Source organism: Lates calcarifer, linkage group LG6, assembly GCF_001640805.2.
Source record: "Lates calcarifer isolate ASB-BC8 linkage group LG6, TLL_Latcal_v3, whole genome shotgun sequence".
Taxonomy (NCBI): Eukaryota; Metazoa; Chordata; class Actinopteri; family Centropomidae; genus Lates; species Lates calcarifer.
Genome location: NC_066838.1, coordinates 23585746 through 23595220, shown reverse-complemented (window position 1 = coordinate 23595220; position 9475 = coordinate 23585746). Strand labels below are relative to the sequence as shown.

Genomic DNA, 9475 nt, shown 5'->3' with positions numbered 1-9475 from the left:
CATCATGAATAATAATAATGAACAAAAACACCTTCAAATCAGCAGCTTCCTGCTCTGGCTGCTGCCTAATGAACTTTCTCCATAGGAGCACAGAAGTTGCTCAAGAACAAGGAATTTATACCACTGATGCTGTAGGCCTATAAAGAGTTAAGGGGGGTTGTTAAAAGTTCTTATAACCTTTAACAATGTATATCAAATAGAGCAAAAATATCCTGACATTTAGACAAACGTGTTAATGAGCAGAGAGAAAATCAGATGTGTTATCCTTTCTATACAGGCCCTTAAAATCTGGTAATGACTTGAAGAATCAAAAGTAAAAAGCCTCCAAGCAAAGTGAGGTTTAACTCTCATCAACAAAGTGTTAGAGAAGTGGAAGAAAAGCGGAGCAATATTGATCGTAACGTATAACAAGGAGGCAATGAATATATTTTTGTGACTGTAGTTCTCTTAAAAAGGAAAACTAATTCCAAACCAAAAGAAAATGGAAGCCTGTATAATTTGAAGTGATTTTTACCATTCATTTTGTGAACATTACTTCATCTCTTTTTAATTTCAAAAGCGGTAAAAAGATGCTATGTCAAGAAAAAAAAAACATTAATGATCCATCCAGCTACAATTCTGACAAATTGGAATTTAAAATAATAATAATAATAATAAGATAAAGCTCTGTGAAGGAAACATTACATTTAATGAAATAGCTTTGCTTATTTCCTGCTAATGAATCACCAGTTTCTGCAGATGCAAAGTTTTAATTAAAATCAGTGGTTTCTTCTTTTACAAGAAGATGTGCAACTTTTCCAGCTCAGTGAGGGGTCTGGTTCATTATACCACCATGGTTCACAGCTATAACTACAAACAGTGTTTTTGCTGTCAGCTGATTAAAATGTCAGACACACAAAAGCTGTGTAACACATAAATCATCTCTAACCAGCACTGAGATACCTTTCTACCTTTTAAGGGGGGAATTCGCTGCTGCTCATCATGTCATGGCCACAGCGCAGATGTGGTCCTGAATCAGAGGCGGCCTTGGAGCTCCTCCTGCAGCGCTGGGAGAGAAAACGTCCCTGACCAAGGCACGATTACATATTCAGAATAATCACACACCCAAAGTACACCAGCCTCAGCTGGCCTCTGAAGTGTTGTCTACTTTGTTCCTCTGCCTGCAGAGCATTCGATTGCCGAGGGGTTTCAAACCACTTCATCGCTAATTTGTCTCAAAACTAATGTCAGTTAACACAAAGTTAACCCAAATCAAACAAACCTCTGACATGAGGTACTGTGACATTTATCAGTTTTCTATTCACAAAATTCATTTCAGCATGAGCATCACTGTACACCCCTCGTGTCCATACAACGAGTCAGGGGACATTACACAGTAAAATATATGTGCAAGAAAACAGGAGAAGAGTTCAGAAAGCCACTGATAACCACTGTTGGTTCACTGAACATGTGATGTGGAGTGCACATTTAAACACAGGATTCCCAGAAGACTTTCCGACATTTTTATTTGTCAGACGTAAGATGCTCAGGCAGATGTTTAAATGGATGGATGGACAGATGAATTACAGAAATAAACATTCAGAAACCAGGCAAAAATATGCAACAATGAAACAACAACAAAATAACTGGTATAAGGTAACTAAACAATCAGTTGAAAAGATCATTATTTCACTCTCAGCAGTTTCCATTCCCTGGTTGGTTTGGAGGGAAAAGAGCTTGCAGGCCAAAGGATTTCAGGGAGAGCTGGATATCTAAACTTGTGACAGTTACATCCATCCATTGATTCATTATCTACACCGCTTATCCTTAAGGGTTGCAGGGTGGCTGAAGCCTATCCCAGCTGACATTGGGAGAGAGGCGGGGTACACCGTGGACAGATCGCCAGACCATAGCACAGTGACAGTCACAGTCGAACAGTATAACTCATACAATTTCAGTATGTGTCTTCTTGAAGTCGTGGACGAACTGACAGATCAACCCAAAGAGCTCCTGTGAGTCTACATCCGCCGGTTCCCCAAATCTAACCTGGACAAGAGGAAAAAAAAAAAACGAGATTGAGAATTAAAAACTTTAGTCTGATAGCAGTTAAACCTTCTGACACCTGTGAGTTTGTAAAAATTATTTTATAATTAACAGCCGTGTTCACTTTCATCAGCGAACTGGTGCCTGGGCTGCACCTATTCTTCTTAACGATCGACGAACGGTCTTTTGATGTAATTACCTCATATACTGCCTCAGCATGCAGTCCAGCCTTTGAGTACACTTAAACAATGAGGTAGACATGTACTGCTGAATTAACACTTAAATCCAGGTCATTAAGGGTCACTGGCATAAAAATGTTAGCAATTCTCAAGTCAGACTTTATCAGGAAGGGTCACAGTGGTTAAGTGCACTAATTGGCTTATTGCATGTAGTCGCCTGTGCAGGTTGGAGTTCAGGCTCAAGCTGCTGCTGTCACTCTTTCCTAATATTCTTTTGTCCTAATATGTTTCATTTAAAGATGCCATCACATAGTATATTTTATTATGTAGACATGATGTACTATAAAATCTATAGCGCATGTACCAAGCTGTTTCCTTGCACACATACACAGCCTTAAAGGAATAGTTTGACATTTGGGTAAATATACTCATTCACTTTCTTGCCAAGAGTTAAATGAGAAAAACCATACCATGAATGTTTGCTAAAACTGAAGCTAAAGCCAGCAGGTAATCAGCTCAGCATAAACGTGTGAAACAAGGGGAAACAGTAAATATGACTCTAGCAAAAATCTTTAAATCCAGCACCTCTAAAGCTACCTAATTAACATGTAACAACCTCTCCATGAAGTCATTTTCCAGGCCAAGAAACAGCTCCACAAATAACCCCAGAAAACCACAGTTTTTACACTTAGTCAGGCAAATCACTTGTTCAACAACACCCAATTTGCCATGGTAGCTTGGTATTAGCAGGAGTTTGGAGTTTTTGCGTCCAGTCTGGAAGTATTTTTCATCACTGGGTCTTGAGCTTGCATTAGCTGATTCATTTGCGCTCCACATCGGCTCTTTCATCTATGTGGCTATTAGCTGACCACAAACAATGATATTCATGTAGGAATGCACTGCAACCATTATAACCTGAAACTTCATACTGAGTTTGCTGTTGCAGTTTTTTCCACTGGCCCCCGACTATGCGCTGTATGGCATCATTCAATCATTAAATGTTTATGTATAGTTTATTAAGGGGGATTAGTTCTCCCAGCAATAGCTCTCAGCTTCTTTGAGAGCTCCCTCAAACAGCGCAGCTTCTTATACCAAATCTAACTGCATAATTGTTCGCTATAAAATGTTAAATCGATGGCATATGCTACCAAGACTCGCTTATTTTTGATCCTATCCATACTAAAAAAACATCACCTTAAAATACACTTATAAAATTAGTATCTTGCAGTAAATAAAATAATGATATTATCAAATATGAATATGATTAATGCACATGAATGTAGTTAATTACCATTAATGTAATTACTGGTTCATTAATAATAATTATTCACTGAACTAGACTGGAAATAATTGTGACACCTATACTGGCTGTGAATTGTCACATAGCTCATCCAAAAGCTTGAAATATATCAGCTGAGTATGTTTGTGTTTACAGCATCTTCAAACATTTCTGAAAGGTTTACACAGATGTAAGATGTCTGTTAATTATTAACACCTGTTCCCTCTACAAAACATTACACTCTTGCATCAGAAATCAGAATACTTGCATGCATTTTTACGTACACATGTGCACAAATGATCAAATCTCTGCATATCATCGCACCTCAAGAAGGCGTTAGGGAAAATGAAGAAAGTACCTGCTATACAAATCAATGTGTTTGCTTTTTAACAAGTGTGCAGATAATAAGGATAATGAGATTGAAGCTGATTGCATGTTTATCGTACTGTGGTGATAGACGCTAAGCTACAAAACAAGAAGAAAAAAAAAACAGGTTGGGATGAGTCAGAGCTCCTTTATCTCCAACCTGGCATCACACATGTATAATTAGGACTGAATCCACCATTGTCAGCGGCAGAAGGTATTTAAAAAATTAAAAGTATATCAATTGTATTTAAAGGTAAATAAAAGGTAATATCACACTTTAACTCTCCCATTTAGCATTTATATGTCCTCTACAGTGTAAACATTTGATAAATAGTTTATAATGTTATAAGTACAGATAAGTTTACAAGACTAGAGGTGTCTTGTACCACCTTTAATACGCAAGAAGAAGACGCAAGATTAAAAGGACCTTATCTGAAGTCACTGAGGTGGAATTGATTTTGTTATATCGCATCATGTTGACATGTTGTATTAAAGATAGGAAATTTCTGAGCAGTAATCTGGTAGTGAGACATAGCTGTCACATTTATGATAATACATGCAACATGTCAGACTTATCCATCATATTATGAGAAATTACATTTCAGTAAAACATGTTACATAAAACGTCTCCGTCCATTTGGTGCTTCGGATGGTTTTTAAAATCATGCCTCCAGAGTAACAACTAGGAAAAAAACCAATCTCTCCAAGACCAACCACTCAAAAATTTCATGAGCCTCGTCTATGTTTAATAAATTTGCATGTTGGCTATTCAGGGGCATCATTATGAATTCTCCTCCCCCATGACAAGATGTGACTAAATATGACGCCTTTTCCCCAACCTGCTGCTCTCTTGCAAAACACCACAGCCCCAGTCAGTCTCAATCATTTTCTCCAGTCTTCCTGATGGGATTTATTGTATATTCAGGAGGTTTCATACTCACAATATTAGAAGCGGGTACCCACACAGTGATATCAAGGGAGGACAGGGACGCAGGTGGGACGAGGGACTAAAGATTGGGTTGTGTCCATCTTCATATGCCACCGGTCTGATTTTGACTAAACTGGCACTGTGCTCTGACGCTACAATTCAAAAAGTAACATTTCAAACTTTTTATTAATTAGTATAAGAACAATCAACTGAACTATACATCAAATATCTCTGGTCCAGCTTTGATTTAAACACGCAGGGCTGCCTGATGATTAAAAATATAACTCCTGGCCTGAAGGGGACACCACAGTTAAAGGTCAAATTGTTAAACTTTAAAAGGCCACAGCCACTACACCACAAGACCACTTTTAATAATACTTGGAGGAGTGATTTATGTTAAGAATAAGAAATAATATGGAGCTTGTGAGGATGTTTCACTTAAAAGGTATAGTTTGACATTTTGAGAAATATAGTTATTTGCTTTCTTATCGAGAGATAGATGAGAGGATCGATACTACTCTCGTATCTGTACAGTAAATAAGAAGCCGCAGAGGAAAGTTCACTCATCAGCATGTGAGACATGTTTTTTTCAATGCTCTCTGAGGTTGTGGCAAAATTTTACAATAAGTCTTTTTTATTCACAGATACACTCATACATTCAATCAGCAAATCCACCATGCTGCGAAAGCCTCACTCTCAAGTGACCTGGATTCCCTGCCCAAATTAGATGCTAACCTGCTAACCTTCCTGACTGGGAGCAGCTTGAAACAATGCTTGCCATCACGACCGGTAAGCTTTGTGGGCAAATTCACTTTGGGTCATCACTTACTTGAGCACAGGAAACTTCAGCTAGATGTACGAGGTTAACCCAACGATAAGCTCATGTGAAACTGTTGCAAAAGTGAGGACTTTATACGGCCTTTTATACAGCAGCCAGTTGGTTTAGCACATCTTCAGCTCAGTAATTAACATGTTTATTTAATCTTTACTCAAACCAAATGGTTTTATGAGGGGTTGATTCCAGACTCTTCTTTGCACAGATGCAGTGACTTCAGCCAGGCTCACTGTTTGTTTCCAGTATGATGACCATCTCATTTAACTCTTAACAAGAAAGATTTAGGTTTTCATTTCTCTCACTAAACCCACACCAGTCACATTCAGATAAACAGAGTTAGAGATTTCAATAATATTCCACTATTATTCTGAATATGACAATATTCTGAATGTAATACAGCGTATTCAGTTTGGTTTTTATTCAAGGTTTAGGAATATTCTTTGGACTTCTTGCCTGTTTATGATCTGCTCTGTGCGTCGTACACAAACCAGCTAGACAAGTTTGCAAGCCTGGGGTAGAGATACATGCAGAGTAGAAAAGCCCATTTCTTAAACATTATGAAAGACTTGGATATCAATAGGTTTTTGGATATGCGCACACAGTGTCATGACAGCATTGTACGTTAATCGTGTATGCACGGCTGCATGTAAATAAGATTATCAGTGGAATGTTAGTTTTCATTCCCCATGTAAACAGCTGAGTAGGAATACTGTCTTTTTCAGAATAAGGACAAAAACAGTATTGTGTGCATGTAAATGCAGGAACAAATGGTTGTGACAACCGGGCTGCAACTGGGTGCCTGCTGATACTCAGATGCAGCACACTGACTGTGTTCAGTAACTTCCCCCTTTGCTTACTTGTGTGTGGGTTGTGGAAAAACTTTGGAGTGCACAGGAATCTAATTGTGGGTCTAGTATAACACAATTCTTTACCAGGCCTAAAGCTCACAGCTCATGCTATCATATCTCAGCGCTCAAACACTGCAAGAAAGGTAAGTGGACTCTCTATGATGATGGATTGTCCATAGAGATATGGGAAAGGTGAGAAAATAGGTACTACTTTTGTATTGATTGTTTTTGGTGTGGACTCTATAAAAAGAGACATAGTACCTGTTAAGATGTCAAAAATAGGCTCAAGCTCTATAAACCTAATCTAACCAAGTTAGTGAGCAAAGAAAATGATCTCCTTTATAGACAGTGTGATAAAAGAATACACAGGGACCAGTGCCTCCACTAAATCAGATGATATGTGTGACAGAGGAGTTTTCTTTATGAGAGATCTGATGTCAACAAAAATGCTTAAAGGCAAGTGCAGCTCTAAACAAAACTCATTTAAGACTGTCATCATTTTTGGTGTCAGAGAGTCCAGTCAACACTTAAATCAAATACTTAGAGTAAGAATGAATGCATTCTAACTTCTTACTGGTATATATATTTAAAATGAGATAACAGTAAATAAAAAAACATTACTCCAAATAACCCCCCCCCCCCCCCCAAAAAAAATGTGGCATGAGTCCTTGTGGGCGAATACACTGCTTTTTCTTTTTAAAACCACATCAGAAACCCACTGGGGTGCTCTTACAGCTTTTCATTCTTAATCTTTTGTAGACCATTCATGGGCGTGACATTGCACATTTAGAGTCAGGATGAACTTGTCTCTCACACTTTCTGGCTTCAGGAGACAGTCTCAAATGTTCACTAATCCTGAAGAAATTACCCAAAGGACTCTGTATAACATATTTCAAAGCTGCAAATCAGTGGTGCTTGCTGTTAAATGATGTGGAGGACATGGCTATACATTATATATCAGATGCATTATATCCTCGTGTAGGCCTTCAAGGACACCTGATGCAAAAAAAGTAACCTTGGGGATTTCTTCTAAAATATATGTACTGTGCCAGTGTATGGTGGCAAGATAAGATGACAAATAATTGAAGAGGGCCATCTAGACGCTATTGGAACAGAGGGCCATCCATCTCTGAGCCTGTACAAAAGAGATATTGAAATAATAACTCAGGGATTACCAGTATGACAGAGTAGAGTTTCTTCATCTCCTCACACGTCTTCGTCAGTGCCGTGAGATCCGTGTTGTATTTCTCAATTGCCGTCTGGGATGAAAGGGAAAAGCACAGGGAGCTCCTGGTGAGTTTGTTCATCCATTCATATGTTCACTTCGTCAATCAAAAAAAATTCATTTGTTTGGAAATGTTTTTGAATGAAGATTTTAGATTTTCAAGATTTTTGAATAGTGATAAAGTTATACTGGGTCGCTAACAGTCAAAGCAATTAGAATTTGATTTGCATGATTTGTGTATATGCTGCCACAATCCAAGATTTAATGCAATAGTTTGAGATTTTGGGGAATGTGCTTCCTCGCTTTCCTGCCAAGAGTTGGATGAGAAGATTGATACCACTCTCGTGTCTGTGCAGAATCGATTAGTTTAGCTTAGCATAAAAACTGGAAGCAAGAGGAAACAGCTAGCATAAGAGTGGTATCAGAAACTCAGAAACTGTTCCATTAAAAAACTAACTGATCCCATAGGACACCACATTTCTATCGTTAAATTTATAATTTTGACCACTAAAGCGCAGTGCTTTAGAGCAATGTTCTGTTAAAGACTATAGCAAATGCATTGTGAGATGGAACTGAAAACTGAAAAGAATTTCAAAATTATTTCTCAGTAATAGCTATAGTTATGCTACGTATACATTCAGTATATTTAAAACATTCTTAGTCAGACTGGATGAAGTTGTGAGCTGGTCCTGCATGTGGACTGTGGTTGTGTTTGTTTACAAGAGGACACATCGTACCTTTAAGTGAATACATAAATAAATGATAACCTAAGGGTTTGCTAGCTCACCTTCAGGTCTTTGGAGAAGTTTGGGTTATGAGCTCCAGCGTTTCTCTTCTTGCATGTTTTTCTGTACTGAATGACTTTCTGCAGTTCATTCTTCAAGACTGAAGCAACACACACACACAAACCTCGGTTACCATCCATCATTTTTGACCACTGAAGCAAATAGCTGCTTTAAATCAGATGCTGTCTCCTGTGTGATCCCGTGAAGTGTTGCATTTGTGCTTGTGGCAACTGCTTGTAAGTCATCATATAGACAATATACTGGATTAAGCTGAAACTACAGTTACAGAGAGATCTCTAGTAAATGTTACTATCACACTTCCTCACAAATAACTTGCGTTGGCACAAAAAAAGGAGGGTGAGTATTACAGCAATCTCAGCAAGTTTAAGAACAAGAGTCTTTGGACGCAGTAGTAAAATCTGATCTACTCACCGTCTACTTCTGCGGTCAGGCCCTTGATGGAGGCTATCCAAAACAGAGCAGAAAAAAAACGGGGACACACACAGAGAAAATAGACGTTTCACTTAACAGACCACACAGATTTTTTTCAGCTTTGATCAAATCTTGATTAGTAAATACCTCCAGGGACAGTTTCAAATTCTGCCAACTCTTGGGTAAAAGTGGTCAAGCACGGTTCATGCAACATGATCTGCTCCACAAGGGCATGGAGCAAGGTGAACTTCCTGTCATTACCACGGAGCTGGGAGAGCTGGGGATGGAGAAAACACAGTGAGTGAAAAAAAAAAGGGCACGGCCTACACAAACATGTAGTCTTCTGTCAGCACAAGGACTGGACATAAAGGAAAGAACACATATGCTTACTGTACATCGACACCTGTTTGTGCTGTTGCAAAATGCAGCTTTCTTACTGAAGGTCAGGGAAAGAATAGGATGTCAATGCAAAGATTCTGTTTACACGTAAACTAAACGTTAAACTGTTTGTAGATTCCAGAGTAGTAGTAGAAAGAGGAGTGCCAGCAGTAACTGTTATTGCTTTCATGTTGTCTT

The 9475-nt window shown here is 38.4% G+C and overlaps 1 protein-coding gene across 2 annotated transcripts in view; it reads right to left on the bottom strand.

The window, feature by feature from the left end:
- Positions 1–1488: 1488 nt before the first annotated feature.
- Positions 1489–9475, bottom strand: part of LOC108892814 (uncharacterized) — a 29853-nt gene continuing 21866 nt past the window's right edge. For both annotated transcript variants that reach the window (XM_018690579.2, XM_018690662.2), the window contains exons 13-17: positions 9047–9176; positions 8900–8932; positions 8470–8567; positions 7633–7716; positions 1489–2025 (exon numbers count right to left, since the gene is read on the bottom strand). In XM_018690579.2, coding sequence (XP_018546095.1) covers positions 1924–2025; positions 7633–7716; positions 8470–8567; positions 8900–8932; positions 9047–9176 — 447 coding nt within the window. In that variant the 3' untranslated portion in view covers positions 1489–1923. The remainder of the gene's footprint in view (positions 2026–7632; positions 7717–8469; positions 8568–8899; positions 8933–9046; positions 9177–9475) is intronic.